Below are 17,672 nucleotides of genomic sequence, written 5' to 3'. Positions count from 1 at the left end.
TTGTACCTGTGGCGCATCTAAAAACTGGACAGCGACTGGAGGCCTGGAGTTTAACTCCTGTGCCTTAAAGAGTCTCTGTCCAAAGTTTACTGACGTTGGGCCAAGATTTCTTCAAGATTCAGTTATTCTGATGCAACTTGTAACTTATAATAACAACAAACAGCAAATAATAATAATAATAATAATAATACAAATAATAATAACAATAATAATATACACAATAACATACAACATATATTTGAATTTCTATTGACTGCTGCACAGTTTCCCTATAATCTTTCAAACTGACCTGCTGGCTCAGATGGACATTTGGCAACAGTCATACAAAAAGTCACAATAATTAGCATGCTAATATGCTAACTTTAGCTAGCCTACTCGAACATTAGCATGTTTTTGATCATTTTAGCGCCACACCAAAGGTGAGCGTTCTTGCTGCAAAGCTGAGAAGTGAAATGATCACAAACCAAAGATTTTGCTTCTCAGCCGGAACAATAATCCCAAATGTAAAAAACAAAAAACGATGCGTTTAATTACCGGGAAAAACAATCAGATTTTCTGCTGCTTCCCTTTTTGACCAGAGCTGACCAAAACAAATGGATGATTTTGACCAACAACCAAAATATTTCTGCATTGTTAATATTTCTTAAGCATGTTTCTAATTATTTTCTTGTTTTAATAAAGGGAAGTTGATGTTTCTTTCCTTTTGTTTTTGCTCCAACATCTAATTTGTGCCGACGACGCTCGTCAGTTGAGCTGCAGCTTAACCCTTCCTGTGATGGGAAAAAGAAAAAAGCAAATATTTACATATTTTCTGTAAAACAGAAAACTTACACATTTTTAGTCCTCATAGTTGTGTATATTATCTCCAATAATTGATGCACAGATAGTCATTTGTAAATGTTTGCAAGAAATGAGAATAAATTTAAATAGTTTTTGACTCAATGAGGCTCACCTGGTTTCTCTTGTTTTTCAGCCATTGGGATTTCGGGTTGATGCAAAACGTTTTACCACCTTTGACCTCAACACTGCAGAGAGAAGCAAAACAGTTGGACAATTTAATTATTCCTGCATGAAGCGCAAAAATAAACATTTAAAATTAGATGAAACAACAAACAAAGTGAGCATTTAGTTCAGTCCTTGTTAGAATTATTCTGTTTTGTTATCTTTCTTACATTAATACTTTTATATTACTAGTTGTCTTATATTTTAAGGTTTAGTGCCTTTCTTTGACCTCAAGCATGTTTTCCCAGGTGTTCTTTTAGGAGAACTTCCTGAGATTCTCCTTAGTTGCCTCTAATTATCTGTGTGTAGAATTTAGTTTCTGTTTCTGCTTGTTATCAGGGTAGCCCCCCCTTTTGTTAAGATCAGTCTCCCACTTTCCATTCACTCCCTTTCTCTGCTGATAAAAAGATAAAAAGTTCTGCAGCAGGATGGCAGGAGATCGGCTTGTAGGATCTGATCCTCTGTGTGTTTGAAAACTCAGTAACGTTGTCTGTTGTTCTTTTTATTTAGGTGGAGAAAATACCGATCAACTTGGTGCCGTGACCCGGATCTCAATATACCCGTTTGCTGACCGTGCACGGCCAGAGTCAACAGGACTTGGAAACAAAGTCTTCGCTGGGCCAGCGCCCTATGTCCCACTTTGTCTGCCAACGGCGGATTGACGGGATCCGACCGGACAAGACGAACCGACAGAAACGTGAGTTGAAAAAGCGCTATTAATTGGGTTCGAGTCCCAATTCAGCCAATTTAGGGTTATAGTCCCTAAAATAAAACGTGGGTTAGAGTCCCAATTTGGGTTAAAGTCCCAAAAATAAAAAAAAGAGGAGCGGGTTAGAGTCTCGTCCTGGTTCAGGTCCACATAAGGAACCTCAAGCTGGCAGGAAATTTATGTATGAGTGCGAATGTGAAGTGTGTCTGGAGCCGAGTTCTCTGAAAGTACAACTTTTAGATTCCTAAGTGGGGAACCGGGGAAGTCTGTTCTCCAGGGGACAATAGGGGCACGAGAAGTGTACTTCTGTGACGAAGCACAAAATAATAGATCATATTGAGCTAAATCACAGAGTACTAAAATTATGGGAATAGTGGGTATTTTTACTCTTTTTTCACCTTTAAGGGGAGAAAGTAACTATCTAAAATCTAAAAGGCAGATAGTGGGTACAGTGATCCCTCGCCACTTCGCGGTTCACTTATCGCGGATTCGCTATTTCGCGGATTTTCATAATGCATTTTTTTTTTTTTTTTTTTTGCATTGTGCTCTGCATTCTGATTCGCTAAAAACTCACTCCCGCTTCTTGTATCAAAACATGCTACGAATTGTGCTATCATTTTGTCGTCTCGTGCAGTTGTGTACGTACGTAAAACAGCTTGGCAAATTTAAAATTATCTTGTAATTTCGAACATCTCCTAAACCCATAATGTCGACGAAACGGCCTGGACCGACAAAAGCACCTGCGGATGGGACCAAACGGCGGAAGATGCTACCTATCTCAGATAAAGTTAAACTTCTGGACATGCTAAGGGAAGGTAAAAGCTATGCAGCCGTTGCTCGCCATTACGGAATCAATGAATCTTCCGTTCGTTACATAAAGAAGGATGAAAAAAACATAAGGACGACAGCAGCAGTCAATTTTAATACGAATGCAAAAAGGGTTGTAACTGTCCGCAACAAGACCATGGTACGGATGGAGACGGCATTAGCTCTGTGGATTAATGACTGCAGGAAAAAAAACATAACCCTGGATACAAACGTTATCTGCACAAAAGCGAGAATGCTGTATGAAAACTTTGCTGTCAGTGACGGGGAAGAGGGAGAGGATGCCGGGCCCTCAGCAAGTGCTGCTGACAAAGTGCCAAGCGCATTTAATGCAAGCAAGGGCTGGTTTGAAAAGTTTAAGAAACGCTTTGGACTTAAAAATGTTTGTCTGCACGGTGAGATGGCGTCTGCGGATACCGCTGAGGCAGAAGCCTTCGTGAACAATAAATTCAAGGCGATCATTGAGGAGGGGGGATATAAGCCCGAACAAGTTTTTAACATGGATGAGACTGCCTTATTTTGGAAACGAATGCCCTCCCGCACCTTCATCATGCAGGAAGAAGCCAAAGCCCCAGGATTTAAAGTTCACAAAGACCGTTTGACCCTGGCTATGTGCGGAAATGCCGCAGGTTTCATGATTAAACCGGGGCTGATTTACAGGTCTAAAAATCCCAGGGCGCTGAAAAACAAAAATAAGGATGATTTGCCTGTTTACTGGATGTACAATGCAAAGGCTTGGATGACAAAAGCGCTCAATCTGGATTGGTTCAAAAACTGTTTCATCCCGGAGGTCAAGTGTTATTTGAGAGGAAAGGGACTGGACTTTAAAGTGCTTCTGCTCCTTGACAACGCCGGAGGTCACGGTAATGATTTGGCATATGATGGTGTGCAAATCGAATTTCTGCCGCCAAACACTACATCCCTGATTCAGCCCATGGACCAAGGAGTCATCCGTGCTTTCAAGGCTCTCTATACGCGCAACACCCTGCAACATCTTGTTGACGCTATGGACTCGGATCAAGATTTCTCACTGAAGGACTACTGGCGTGGATACACCATCGCATTGTGTCTCCAAAACATTCAGAGGGCCATTCAGGAAATGAAAACGGAAACTCTGAAGGCCTGCTGGAAAAAACTATGGCTAGAGGCAGTGCAAAACGCAACCGGAGGCTCGCTTGACGAGGTCCACCAATCTGCCGTAGAAACAGCTGTGAATCTGGCTAAACAGATTGGAGGAGACGGCTTTAATGACATGAGTCCGGATGACATAAACGCCCTGATTGATGGAGACGCACAGCCGCTGACCGATGCAGAGCTGGCAGAAATGACAAAGCCACAAAGCGACGATGAAAGAGAAGAGGGAGAAGAGGACACGAGAGATGAGGAGGAAGGACTAACGCTTGGTCGCTTAGCAACCATGGTGCGAATGGCCACTGAACTTAAGCGAGTAGCTGAGGAATGGGACCCTTTGATGAGCCGTTCATTACAGTTCTCCAACATAATCGATGGTGGCATGTCGGTCTACAAGGATCTTTTTGCAAAGAAGAAAAAAGAGCGACAACAGCTGCCTATCACTATGTTCTTCTCCCGAACAAACACACCTGCACCGCGGGCTTCAGAAGAAGAGAACACTGCAGAGCGCAGTCAGGATGCAGCGCCCCAGTCTGAAGAGCAGTGAAACGGCCTACACGTGAGTCACTGTATTTGTATACATGTAATAGTTGCTAATTGTAAAAAAAAAAAAAAAAAAAAAAAAGTTTTCTATTTCGCGGATTTCACTTATCGCGGGTCATTTTCGGAACGTAACCCCCGCGATAAACGAGGGATCACTGTATTTTTACTCTTTTTTCTCGCCTAAAGAAAGTAACTATCAGAAGATAGTGGGTGGTTTTTAGCATTTCTACACCTTCTCAGAAAGAAAGCCAGTGGAGAGACATCTCACTGAAAATAAAAAAGGTATGGTGTAGGAGTGGTTGGAGTCTTGGAAGAGAGTGTTGCAAATAAAAATAAAAATAAAAAGAACTAACAGGAGGAAGCAACAAGTATGTTTGTCAGACAAGAGGACAATGAATCTCCAGTGAGCTTCTTCTCGCAGCAGCTCACAGGCAGGAGCTGCAGCAGTGATGCAGCCCCCAGCAGCTGCAGCAGCAACACCTTTATATCCTAAGTTGCCAGATTCAGCTGAACAACCCCTCCTCCCCCAATCGTAAAATTAGATGAAATTGAAACATATCCCATGATACAACCAGGAAAGCAGAATTAGGAGTTTCTCCTGAAATCCTGAGGGACAGTCTGGACAACTCAAAGATCCAACACCAGAACCAGTTGGACTGACAGGAAACTGCAGAGAGAGAGGAGGGGAGGACTACGCTGCAGCGACGCCAGCAGCAGGAGGGGCAGCGAGAAGTAAAGACAGAAAGGAGACATTCAAGATAAGTTACACACACACACACACACGCACACACACACACACACACACACACACACACACACACACACACACACACACACACACACACACACACACACACACACACACACACACACACACACACACACAGTTCTAAACGTGCATCCGCCTGCAGCTATAAGGACCCAGAGAGACTCTGAGCTCAGCGCTCTCAGTGGAAGAGGCTGCAGAGGAAGCAGCTTCATCTGGCGTCAGCCGCACTCGCTGCAGAGGGTCACTAGAGGGAGCCGTGGAGCTTCCTGAAGCGATTCCTCGCTGCAGACTGTAAACAAAGAAGACTGGGAAGGGCAGGTTATTCTGAGGGGCTTTCGAGGTCCACCTGGTGGCACTTAAAGCACGAAGATCTCCACACAGCTAATCCTCTTGCGAACTGGGGTTAAAAAGACTTCCTGCTTCCTCACAGCTGCCATCCCCATTGGATTAAAAAAAAGGGAAAAGATTGATCGTGTGTGTGCGTGGGGGTGTGTATGTGGGTGTGTGTGTGTGTGTGTGAGAGGGAGAGAAAGAGAGAGATGGAGCACTTGGGCTTTTTAAAAAAATATATATATATATGTTCTGATTGATGGATTTTATTTCAATGCTTTCTCATGTAGTTTTGTATTTTCAAGCAAAAAGCTGACTGTATTTGAATGTCTTTTATTTTATTATATATTATTATAATAATTATTTTTTTTCCTTTGGTTAGCGTCCCTTCCCGTCCCCGCCTCCCGCCACGTTGGACTGCAGAAGCTGAAAGGTTCCAGTGGTGAATTTCTTTCTGTGAAAGAGAAGCTTGTTAACACTAAACCCTCTCCTGTGAGTTAGTTTAAATGGCCGGTGCAGAAGCTCCACACTTGTATAAAGAGGTGTGTGTAAATGTGTGTCGTGTACAGTGCAAACTCTGTGTGCGTGTGTGTTTATATGTTGATGCAGTCAGTGTTTTGTGGAGAGGGTTTCAATAGGGGGCGCTACAGCCCCCTTTTTAACTGGAACCTGGTCAGTCTGCAGCGCCCTGTATCCCCCCCGTCCCCACCCGTTTCTGCCCTCCTCCCAGTGTATCGTGGTGACTTTGGCTCCTCATGCAGCCTGAATCGTATGCATGTACCATAACATCTAGACTTAATATATTGTGAAGTATTCAATAACCATTAGTAGATGCTAGTTGAAATTCAAAAAGGGGTATACTTTCTTAGAAAGACAAAAGAAAACTGAAAACTTGCCATTTCTAAGAAAATAAAACTTTATTAGATCAAACATGTCTGGTTTTTCATTCACTTGCTCTTATTAAAATGTCGAGTGAAACTAAATAGGCATCTCTAAGTTAAAAGAAAGTTTGTTTGGTTTCTTTTTTACTCAAAAAGAAAAACTGCAAAAACAGCTTAGAGTGGTCTAGTTTGTAGTGAAAATATCTTGATTAGAAATAAAATTAAAATGAACTTACAAGTAACTTTTCAGCAAAATATAGGAGCTTGTTTTAGGTCAATAACTTTAATATTGATTTTTTTTTTTAAGTATAGTTTCACTGAGAGATTATTTCACTTATAAGATACTTTTCCCTTGCCATAAGTAAAATAATCTGATGGAACCAGAACATTTTTGTCAGTATTGAGGAATTTACTTAAAAACAAGCCCTTTAATCTTGTTACTTCTAACAAGTTACTTCTAACTTAATTTTATTTCTAGTTTACATTATTTACATTACTTTTTTAACTTTACATTTTTGCATTGTACAGTTGAACCCAGATGTTTACATTCAGACTTTTTTAGGTCAAAATTACCATTTACAAAATTCCAAAAATAGAGAAGTTATGTTAGATATGTCTTCAAAGTCAGTCTGACATATTTCCACCATCTCTGGAAATCTTTCTTTTCCTGGATTTATGGTAAACATGTCTTATAAATTAAATAATCTACCAGTACTTTTTTCATCAATATAAAGGAATTATTTACCTAAAACAAGCTCCTATATTTTGCTGCAAAGTTACGTTTAAGTTAGTTTGGTCTTATGTCGAATGTAATAAGATATTTGCACTAGAAAGTAAACCAAAAGCAGTTGGTAGGATTTTGTTTTTGCAGTGCATAGAGTGTAAATCCAAAGTTCTGTGTCATTTTCCTCTCCAACTCTGACAGTTCAGGGGGAGATGAGATTTGTTTCTTAGAAGAGAACTTCAAGGAGGTAGGAGACATTTTTTGAAATCCACATTACTTTTATTATTGGTCTGAAGTAATACTCTATTCTTAAAAGTCATGCTTTCATTAGCTGGAAGCAGGAAATAAAGGTTTCAAAACATCAGTCTGTAATCTACATAATGTTTCACTTAGTGACTTCTTAATTTATTGAACATGATTGTATAAAAGGAAATCACGGGAAGCCAAACATAAAGAGAGAATAAGGTCAAAACATTGTAGTTTGCTTTCTTTATGTGCTTTACAGATGGAACTAAACCGCATCAAGTCACAGGTCTTTGGGGTGTAACTTCAATTACACGCAGTGAAACTCGTGTTATAATTTATGAAACGTGACCAACAGTGGAAACAATGCAGAACATAAGGTTGATACTGGAAAAGCGTGACAGGAATGAGTCGATGGGACCAGAGAGCGATGGCGGCGACCACCACCGACAGGCCTGCAGGTTCGCCATCATGCCTCATTATTCCAGACAGAATTTGAATTCTGACCAGCTTCTTGGAAATGTCGATCAGCTGAACATGCTTGCTTTGACACGGAGAGCTGCCCCAGAGTGGCACAATGCAGAGATTTACGCCCAAGGGAATTATTCCCTGGTGGCAAAACAAAATGTGCCATGAAAACCCAAAACTCATCATTCTCAGAAGCTGTCGGTTTGTGGCTTCCTCATCTAGATTGGTACAAAGAAGATGCAGAGAAGGTTTTTCCCTTCAACATTTGCTACAGCCAATCTGAACTTAAACAAAACAAAATCTCTCCTGTTTTAGGTGAGTTATAATAAACAAATGGAGATGATTTAGCAAAATCATTGCTTTTTCTTTAGCATTTTATTACCTAAATTTCAAATTTATGCCTGAATATTTTTTTACTTATTTTAATTGTATGTAGTTCTTTAAATGTTTTCTGAGTAAATATATTTGCCCATTTATCAATAACTGGAACTTTCAATATCTAGGAAGTAATTTTCTTTATTTACTGTCCATTAAAAGAGCGCCCCTCAGCTCCCCTGCTACTGCGGGGGTGAAATTACTGTAATAACTCAATATTGTCTACAAAGCGCAATGTCTCCTCTTTTCTGACACATTTTAGTTAACCCTTGTGTTGTCTTGCGGGTCAAAAGTGACCCATTACCATGTTTACCTGCAGAAAAAATACCGTAAACTATCTTTTTCCGGCTTGAAATTTTATGACTTCCTAAATTGACCCCATAATTAGAAAAAGTGATGCTTTGCCCATGTGGGCTGCACACCACTAGGGTACAAGGATTGTCTGATGGGTCATTTTTGTCCCGTGCATTATAAAAGTCTCCTCCATGGGCTGCCACCTTATCGTGGTGGAGGGGTTTGAGTGTCCCAATGATCCTAGGAGCTATGCTGTCTGGGGCTTCATGCCCCTGGTAGGGTCACCCAAGGCAGACAGGTCCTAGGTGAGGGACCAGACAAAGAGCAGCCCGAAGACCCCTTATGATGGACAAGAACTTTGGACTTGGTGTTCCCTCGCCCGGACGCGGGTCACCGGGGCCCCACTCTGGAGCCAGGCCTGGAGGGGGGGCACGATGGCGAGCGTCTGGTGGCCGGGCTTTTACCCATGGAGCCCGGCCGGGCTCAGCCCGAAGAGGAAACATGGGCCCCCCCTCCCATGGGCCCACCACCCGTGGGAGGGGCCAAAGGGGTCGGGTGCAGTGTGGGATGGGTGGCAGCAGAGGGAGGGGACCCTGGCGGTCCGATCCTCGGTTGCAGAAACTGGCTCTTGGGACGTGGAATGTCACCTCTCTGGTGGGGAAGGAGCCGGAGCTAGTGCGTGGGGTCGAGAGGTTCCGGCTAGAAATAGTCGGTCTCACCTCGACGCACGGCTCTGGTTCTGGAACCAGTCTCCTTGAGAGGGGCTGGACATACTTCCACTCTGGAGTTGCCCAAGGTGAGAGGCGTCGGGCAGGAGTGGGCATACTTGTTGCTCCCCATCTCGGCGCCTGTACGTTGGGGTTTACCCCGGTGAACGAGAGGGTAGCATCCCTCCGCCTACGGGTGGGGGGACGGGTTCTGACTGTCGTTTGTGCTTACGGGCCGAACGACAGTTCAGATTACCCACCCTTTTTGGAGTCCTTAGAGGGGGTACTGGAGAGTGCTCCTCCTGGGGACTCCCTTGTTCTGCTGGGGGACTTCAACGCTCACGTGGGCAATGACAGTGAGACCTGGAGGGGCGTGGTTGGGAGGAACGGCCCGCCCGACCTGAACTCGAGCGGTGTTCTGTTGCTGGACTTCTGTGCTCGCCATGGATTGTCCATAACGAACACCATGTTCAAGCATAAGGGTGTCCATATGTGCACTTGGCACCAGGACACCCTAGGCCGCAGTTCGATGATCGACTTTGTCATCGTTTCATCGGATCTGCGGCCGTATGTCTTGGACACTCGGGTGAAGAGAGGTGCGGAGCTGTCCACTGACCACTACCTGGTGGTGAGTTGGCTCCGGTGGTGGGGGCGAAAGCCGGTCAGACCTGGCAGGCCCAAACGTGTTGTGAGGGTCTGCTGGGAACGTCTGGCGGAATCCCCTGTGAGACGGAGCTTTAACTCCCATCTCCGGCAAAACTTCGAACACGTCCCGGGGGAGGTGGGGGACATGGAGTCCGAGTGGACCGTGTTCCGTGCCTCCATCGTCGAGGCGGCCGATCGGAGCTGTGGCCGCAAGGTTGTCGGTGCCTGTCGCGGCGGCAACCCTCGAACCCGCTGGTGGACACCTTCGGTGAGGGATGCCGTCAGGCTGAAGAAGGAGTCCTATCGGGCCTTTTTGGCCTGTGGGACTCCGGAAGCAGCTGATGGGTACCGGCGGGCGAAGCGGCATGCGGCTCGGGCGGTTGCTGAGGCAAAAACTCGGGCGTGGGAGGAGTTTGGAGAGGCCATGGAGAAAGACTTCCATACGGCTTCGAGGCGATTCTGGTCCACCATCCGGCGTCTCAGGGGGGGGAAGCGGTGCAGCACCAACACTGTTTATAGTGGGGATGGTGTGCTGCTGACCTCTACTCGGGACGTTGTGGGCCGGTGGGCGGAGTACTTCGAAGACCTCCTCAATCCCACCAACATGCCTTCCACTGAGGAAGCGGAGCCTGGGGACTCTGGGTTGGGCTCTCCAATCTCTGGGGACGAGGTCACCGAGGTGGTTAAAAAGCTCCTCGGTGGCAGGGCCCCGGGGGTGGATGAGATCCGCCCGGAGTTCCTTAAGGCTCTGGATGTTGTGGGGTTGTGTTGGTTGACGCGACTCTGCAATGTCGCATGGACATCGGGGGCAGTTCCCCTGGATTGGCAGACTGGGGTGGTGGTCCCCCTGTTCAAAAAGGGGGACCGGAGGGTGTGCTCCAATTATAGAGGGGTCACACTCTTAAGCCTCCCTGGCAAGGTCTATTCAGGGGTCCTGGAGAGGAGGGTCCGTCGGATAGTCGAACCTCGGATCCAGGAAGAGCAGTGTGGTTTTCGTCCTGGTCGTGGAACACTGGACCAGCTCTACACCCTCGGCAGGGTCCTGGAGGGTGCATGGGAGTTCGCCCAACCAGTCTACATGTGTTTTGTGGACTTGGAGAAGGCGTTCGACCGTGTCCCTCGGGGAGCCCTGTGGGGGGTTCTCCGGGAGTATGGGGTACCGGGCCCTTTGATACGGGCTGTCAGGTCCCTGTATGACCGGTGTCAGAGTCTGGTCCGCATTGCCGGCAGTAAGTCGGGCTCGTTTCCGGTGAGAGTTGGACTCCGCCAGGGCTGCCCTTTGTCACCGATTCTGTTCATCACTTTCATGGACAGAATTTCTAGGCGCAGCCAAGGTGTTGAGGGGGTCCGATTTGGTGGCCTTAGGATCTCATCTCTGCTTTTCGCAGACGATGTGGTCCTTTTGGCTTCATCAGATCGTGATCTGCAGCTCTCGCTGGAGCGGTTCGCAGCCGAGTGTGAAGCGGCCGGGATGGGGATCAGTGCCTCCAAATCCGAGGCCATGGTCTTGAGCCGGAAAAGGGTAGTGTGCCTCCTCCGGGTCAGGGGGGGTGTCCTGCCCCAAGTGGAGGAGTTTAAGTATCTCGGGATCTTGTTCACGAATGGGGGAAGAAGGGAGCGGGAGATCGACAGGCGGATTGGCGCAGCGTCTGCTGTCAAGCGGGCGCTGTACCGGTCCGTCGTGGTGAAGAGAGAGCTGAGCCAAAAAGCGAAGCTCTCGATTTACCGGTCGATCTACGTTCCCACCCTCATCTATGGTCATGAACTTTGGGTCATGACCGAAAGAACGAGATCGCGGATACAAGCGGCCGAAATGGGTTTTCTCCGTAGGGTGGCTGGGCTCTCCCTTAGAGATAGGGTGAGAAGCTCAGTCATCCGGGAGGGACTCAGAGTAGAGCCGCTGCTCCTTCACATCGAGAGGAGCCAGTTGAGGTGGCTCGGGCATCTGGTCAGGATGCCTCCTGGACGCCTCCCTGGTGAGGTGTTCCGGGCACGTCCCACCGGGAGGAGGCCCCGGGGAAGACCCAGGACACGCTGGAGGGACTATGTCTCTCGGCTGGCCTGGGAACGCCTCGGGATTCCCCCGGAGGAGCTAGAAGAAGTGGCTGGGGAGAGGGAAGTCTGGGCCTCCCTTCTGAAGCTGCTACCCCCGCGACCCGACCTCGGATAAGCGGAAGAAGATGGATGGATGGATGGATGGCATTATAAAAGCATTTAAGCACCAGGAAAAAAAAGTACAAAGGCCATACACAAGCTCTCTAATACACACACACACACCTGCATCCCTCTCCATCCCCACACACACATATCAAAGAAACTGGATTGATGTACAAATTGAACTTGCATTTGACCTGCACCTGGACTATCTTAATAAATACAACTAGAAAAACAAAATTTCTGAAGAAATTTAGCTGGGGCCTGCCAAGGCGCGCCCGTGGGGTTCGGGCCCGGCGTGGTCACGCCACAAATTGGCGTCGACGCTAAAGAATGCCGCAATGTAATCAGTAGCACGTGGAGAACCGCAAGAACGTTAAGCGAGGCGGACGTGCACCATTCGGTACGATTTAAAATGTTGTCAAGGCTTTTATTTTGGAAGTTTTGTTAAACTTCATTTCAAAGGGCCAAAGTAATCCCATGCGTAATAGTCCTTGGGTTAAAATAGTTATATAATGCTCAAAACACAAGTGGCTGATGTAAAAATATTCAAGGCTTTTATTTTGAAATTTTCAGTATGCTTCATTTTAAAGTTCCGAACTAATACCACGTGTAACAGTGCTTTGGATGAAAAAGTCAAATAAAGCCAAAAAGAGCAATTATGTCATGTAAAAATATTCAAGGCTTTTATTTTGAAATTTTCAGTATGCTTCATTTCAAAGGGCCAAACTAATCCCATGTGTAACAGTTACTGAGTTAAATCAGTTATATACAGCTCATAGCAGCAAGTAGTTCTAAAGGCCAGTTCTCAGTCCTGATCTGTTTCAACTGAGGATAGATAGAACTACAGCGATGCGTATTTGTAGTCCAAATCAGCAGCCAATAGCCTCTTGAGTTCCGTTGCTATGGTAAATAATGGTCTCAGCAGGTGTGAGCTGTGAGCTCTGAGCTCTCAAACAAACTTTGTGTGTTTGAGCCAACACGTTTTACTGAAAAAAAGCATTGGAAACAAATCCTTCTTGTTGGGGAACCGTAATACATATTCGAAAAGCGTTTCGAGCGTATGAGAGGGCAATGTGTCTTCTGCGATAGTCCCGAGATTCATATCTGTACCTCACTCAGAGCATTTACAGTGATGAGAGAAAGAAATGTTGTGCCCAGATCTGATCCGAGGTCGGCTGTCACTCTAATTTGAGCAAAAATGAGAAACTTTGGGTCGCTTAGAGGCAAATTGTGGACAAACCGTAACTGGTATTGACAAGCCGTCTTCACTTTTGAAGAGATCACAGACGTATCTACAAAATGAAATTTGAATGGCATTTCTAGGTGAATTCGTGACGACACAGCAAATCCTCAAAAATAGGGTATTTCTAGGATTTTTCCCATTGACTTATAATGGGGCTTTTTTCGTAGTTTTTTGCGAATTATGTCGCCACGTTAACCCCAAATCCCACCAGAAGTAATAGCTCCAATGGCGTGAATTTTCTGCACATTTTGATACCTCATTTGTAGGTGTGCACCCAGCGGTATGAGCCGCATTAACGGTGACGGAAGAATAAAGAATATTAAAGAGACGCTTCTCTCCGACAATAGTAATAGGTTCCTGCCATTGCTTTGCATGGCAGGCCCCAATAAAGAAACACTTTCTCCGACAATAGCAATAGGTTCCTGCCATTGCTTTGCATGGCAGGCCCCAACTAGAAAAACAAAATTTCTGAAGAAATTTAGCCGGGGCCTGCCAAGGCGCGCCCGTGGGGTTCGGGCCCGGCGTGGTCACGCCACAAATTGGCGTCGACGCTAAAGAACGCCGCAATGTAATCAGTGGCACGTGGAGAACCGCAAGAACGTTAAGCGAGGCGGACGTGCAACATTCGGTACGATTTAAAATGTTGTCAAGGCTTTTATTTTGGAAGTTTTGTTAAACGTAATTTCAAAGGGCCAAAGTAATCCCATGCGTAATAGTCCTTGGGTTAAAATAGTTATATAATGCTCAAAACACAAGTGGCTGATGTAAAAATATTCAAGGCTTTTATTTTGAAATTTTCAGTATGCTTAATTTTAAAGTTCCGAACTAATACCACGTGTAACAGTGCTTTGGATGAAAAAGTCAAATAAAGCCAAAAAGAGCAATTATGTCATGTAAAAATATTCAAGGCTTTTATTTTGAAATGTTCAGTATGCTTCATTTCAGAGGGCCAAACTATTCCATTGTGTAACAGTGCTTTGGATGAAAAAGTCATATACGGCCAATAAGAGCAATTACGTCATGTAAAATATTCAAGGCTTTTATTTTGAAATTATTATTATGCTCCATTTTAAAGTTCAAAACTAATCCCATGTGTAACAGTGCTTTGGATGAAAAAGTCAAATAAAGCCAAAAAGAGCAATTACGTCATGTAAAAATATTCAAGGCTTTTATTTTGAAATTTTCAGTATGCTTCATTTCAAAGGGCCAAACTAATACCATGTGTAACAGTGCTTTGGATGAAAAAGTCATACAAAGCCAAAAACAGCAATTGCATGATGTAAAAATATTCAAGGCTTTTATTTTGAAATTATTATTATGCTCCATTTTAAAGTTCCAAACTAATCCCATGTGTAACAGTGCTGTGGATGAAAAAGTCATATACGGCCAAAAAAAGCAATTACATGATGTAAAAATATTCAAGGCTTTTATTTTGAAATTTTCAGTATGCTTCATTTCAGAGGGCCAAACTAATACCACGTGTAACAGTGCTTTGGATGAAAAAGTCACATAAAGCCAAAAACAGCAATTACCTGATGTAAAAATATTCAAGGCTTTTATTTTGAAATTATTATTATGCTCCATTTTAAAGTTCCGAACTAATCCCATGTGTAACATGGCTTTGGATGAAAAAGTCATATACGGCCAAAAAGAGCAATTACTTCATGTAAAATATTCAAGGCTTTTATTTTGAAATTTTCAGTATGCTTCATTTTAAAGTTCTGAACTAATACCACGTGTAAGAGTGCTTTGGATGAAAAAGTCAAATAAAGCCAAAAAGAGCAATTACGTCATGTAAAAATATTCAAGGCTTTTATTTTGAAATTTTCAGTATGCTTCATTTCAAAGGGCCAAACTAATACCATGTGTAACAGTGCTTTGGATAAAAAAGTCATACAAAGCCAAAAACAGCAATTGCTGCGCAAGGCAGTTCCCTGACCTGAGAGAAAAAGATAATGCAGAATAATATTATTGCACCGCCTGCAGCGGTGCACTAACCTCAGGGGCATGTTGAGGCTTTTATTTTGAAATTTTTGTTAAGCTTAATTTCAAAGGTCCAAACTAATCCCATGTCTAATAGTCATTGGGTTAAATCAGTTATTTATTGCTCAAAAGAGCAATTACCTAATGTAAGATTTCTCAAGGCTTTTATTTTGAAATTTTTGTTAAGCTTCATTTCAAAGTGCCAAACTAATCCCATGTGTAACAATTGCTGGGTTAAATCAGTTATATAGTGCTCAAAAGAGCAATTATCTGATGTAAAAATTGTCAAGGCTTTTATTTTGAATTTTTTGTTAAGCTTAATTTTAAATTGCCACACTAATCCCATGTGTAACAGTGCTTTGGATAAAAAAGTCACATAAAGCCAAAAAGAGCAATTATCTGATGTAAAAATATTCAAGGCTTTTATTTTGAAATTTTCAGTATGCTTCATTTCAAAGAGCTAAACTAATATCATGTGTAACAGTGCTTTGGATGAAAAAGTCAAATAAAGCCAAAAAGAGCAACTACATGATGTAAAAATATTCAAGGCTTTTATTTTGAAATTTTCAGTATGCTTCATTTCAAAGAGCTAAACTAATCCCATGTGTAACAATGGTTGGGTAAAATCAGTTATATAATGCCCAAAACACAAGTAGTTCTAAAGGCCAGCTCAGTCCTCCTCTGTAGTAACTGACAGTTCCACCATGTTTGTAGTTCTGACATTCAGCTCAGACCTCTTTTGTAGGCACTCAGTGTCTGCCATGTTGTAGTTCTAACCTTCAGTCATTGTAGTTCTAAAGAGCAGTTCAGAGAGGCAGACTAAATTCTATGTCTATTTTGAGTCTAACTGACACTGTTTTGTGTCAGTTAGACTTTTGTTTTGAGTTAAATTTGGCTCGTTTTTTGTTAATTATGTCGCCACAGTTACTCGAAATGCCAACAAAAGTAATAGCTCCCCTCACGGGATTGAGCCTCACGTTTTGATATATATATTGTGAGGGGGCATGCAGCGGTACGAGCCGCATTAACGGTAGTAGGAAGCGGCAGTTATTTTGAGGTGTAGAACAATAGGTGCCTGCCATGCAATGCATAGGGATTACATCCCTATGCATTGCTATGGGCAGGCCCCAATAATAATAATAATACTAGAAAATTCCTGAAGAAATTTAACCGGGGCCTGCCAAAGTGTGCCCGTCGGTTTGGACCCAGCGTTCTGATGCTACAAATTAGCATCAATGCTAAAGAAAGCTGCAATCATATGAATACAATGACAAGAATGTTTACTAACATTGACTTGCACCATTCAGTATGATAAAGTAAGTGTATCAGCTAAAATTAGCAAAAATGCTAATGTTAGCGTGATTGCTGTCAGTAGCATGTGGGACATCACTGGGATGTTTTCTATAATGGTATTACTCCATTCAGTAGACTAAACATGGCTAATAAGTCAAATAAATAGCTAATAGCTTATATAAGCTAAAATGCTAATGCTAATGAACTGCCTTGCTGCGCAAGGCAGTTCCCTAACCTGAGAGAAAAAGATAATGCAGAATAATATTATCGCACCGCCTGCGGCGGTGCACTAACCTCAGGGGCATGTTGAGGCTTTTATTTTGAAATTTTTGTTAAGCTTAATTTCAAAGGTCCAAACTAATCCCATGTGTAATAGTCATTGGGTTAAATCAGTTATATAATGCTCAAAACACAAGCAGTTGATGTAAAAATATTCAAGGTTTTTATTTTGAAATTTTCTTTATGCTTCATTTCAAAAGGCCAATCTAATCCCATGTGTATCAGTGCTTTGGATAAAAAAGTCACATAAAGCCAAAAAGAGCAATTACATGATGTAAAAATATTCAAGGCTTTTATTTTGAAATTTTCAGTTTGCTTCATTTTAATGTTCCAAACTAATCCCATGTGTAACGGTGACTGAGTTAAATCAGTTAAATACAGCCCAAAGCAGCAAGTAGTTGTAAAGGCCAGTTCAGTCCTCCTCTGTTTCAACTGAGTCTTCCACTATAGTTAGAACTACAGTGATGCGTATTTGTAGTCCTAACAAGCAGCCAATAGCCTCCTGAGTTCCGTTGCTATGGTAAATAATTCTCTCTGCCAACTGTCAGCTGTGAGTGAGACATGCAGGGGGAGACAATTCTCTGTTTGAGCCAGCCAGTTTGAACTAAAAAAAGCATTGGAAACAACTCCTTCCCGTTCGGGAACCGTAATACATATTCGAAAAGCGTTTGAAGCGTATGAGAGGGCTATTTGTCGTCTCCGATAGTCCCGCAATTCATATCTCTACGTCACTCACAGTATTAACAGCGATAAGAGAAAGAAATGGTGTGCCCAGATCTGAAATTTTTGAGAAATATATGAAAATACATGGGAGAGAGCCTGAGAGAGCGACAGAAAATCCTGTCGCATGACTTTGCTCTGAAGCACCGTGACAGAAAACCGTAAGCCCTAGAGAAATTTCGAAAACATTTTACCGGAGCAGACAGGCGTATCAATGTCAGGACCGATTTTGATACTAATCGTGCGATATTTATGGGCGTGACGGCGATTTCAAAATTATTTTGGGGTCAAAAATTCTCTTCATTTCTCACTCTAAAAAAGCGGCAGTTGGTGTCAGTTATGCTCTGCGTT

At 43.5% G+C, this 17,672-nt stretch overlaps 1 protein-coding gene across 1 annotated transcript; it reads left to right on the top strand.

Moving 5' to 3' along the window:
• Window positions 1-2,771: 2,771 nt before the first annotated feature.
• LOC111606289 (tigger transposable element-derived protein 1-like) lies at window positions 2,772-4,214 on the top strand. Its single transcript, XM_023326802.1, has one exon. The coding sequence runs from the start codon at window positions 2,772-2,774 to the stop codon at window positions 4,212-4,214; it is 1,443 nt and encodes a 480-aa protein (XP_023182570.1).
• The last annotated feature ends 13,458 nt before the right edge of the window (window positions 4,215-17,672 follow it).

Source organism: Xiphophorus maculatus, chromosome 21 (assembly GCF_002775205.1).
Source record: "Xiphophorus maculatus strain JP 163 A chromosome 21, X_maculatus-5.0-male, whole genome shotgun sequence".
In the NCBI taxonomy this organism is placed as follows: domain Eukaryota; kingdom Metazoa; phylum Chordata; class Actinopteri; order Cyprinodontiformes; family Poeciliidae; genus Xiphophorus; species Xiphophorus maculatus.
The sequence above is the reverse complement of the archived record's forward strand: the minus strand, read 5'-3'. Positions and strand labels throughout refer to the sequence as shown.

What these genes read in the sequence shown, in the direction of transcription:
- LOC111606289 (XM_023326802.1), top strand. Translation starts at nt 2,772, where the DNA reads ATGCTGTATGAAAACTTTGCTGTCAGTGACGGGGAAGAGGGAGAGGAT.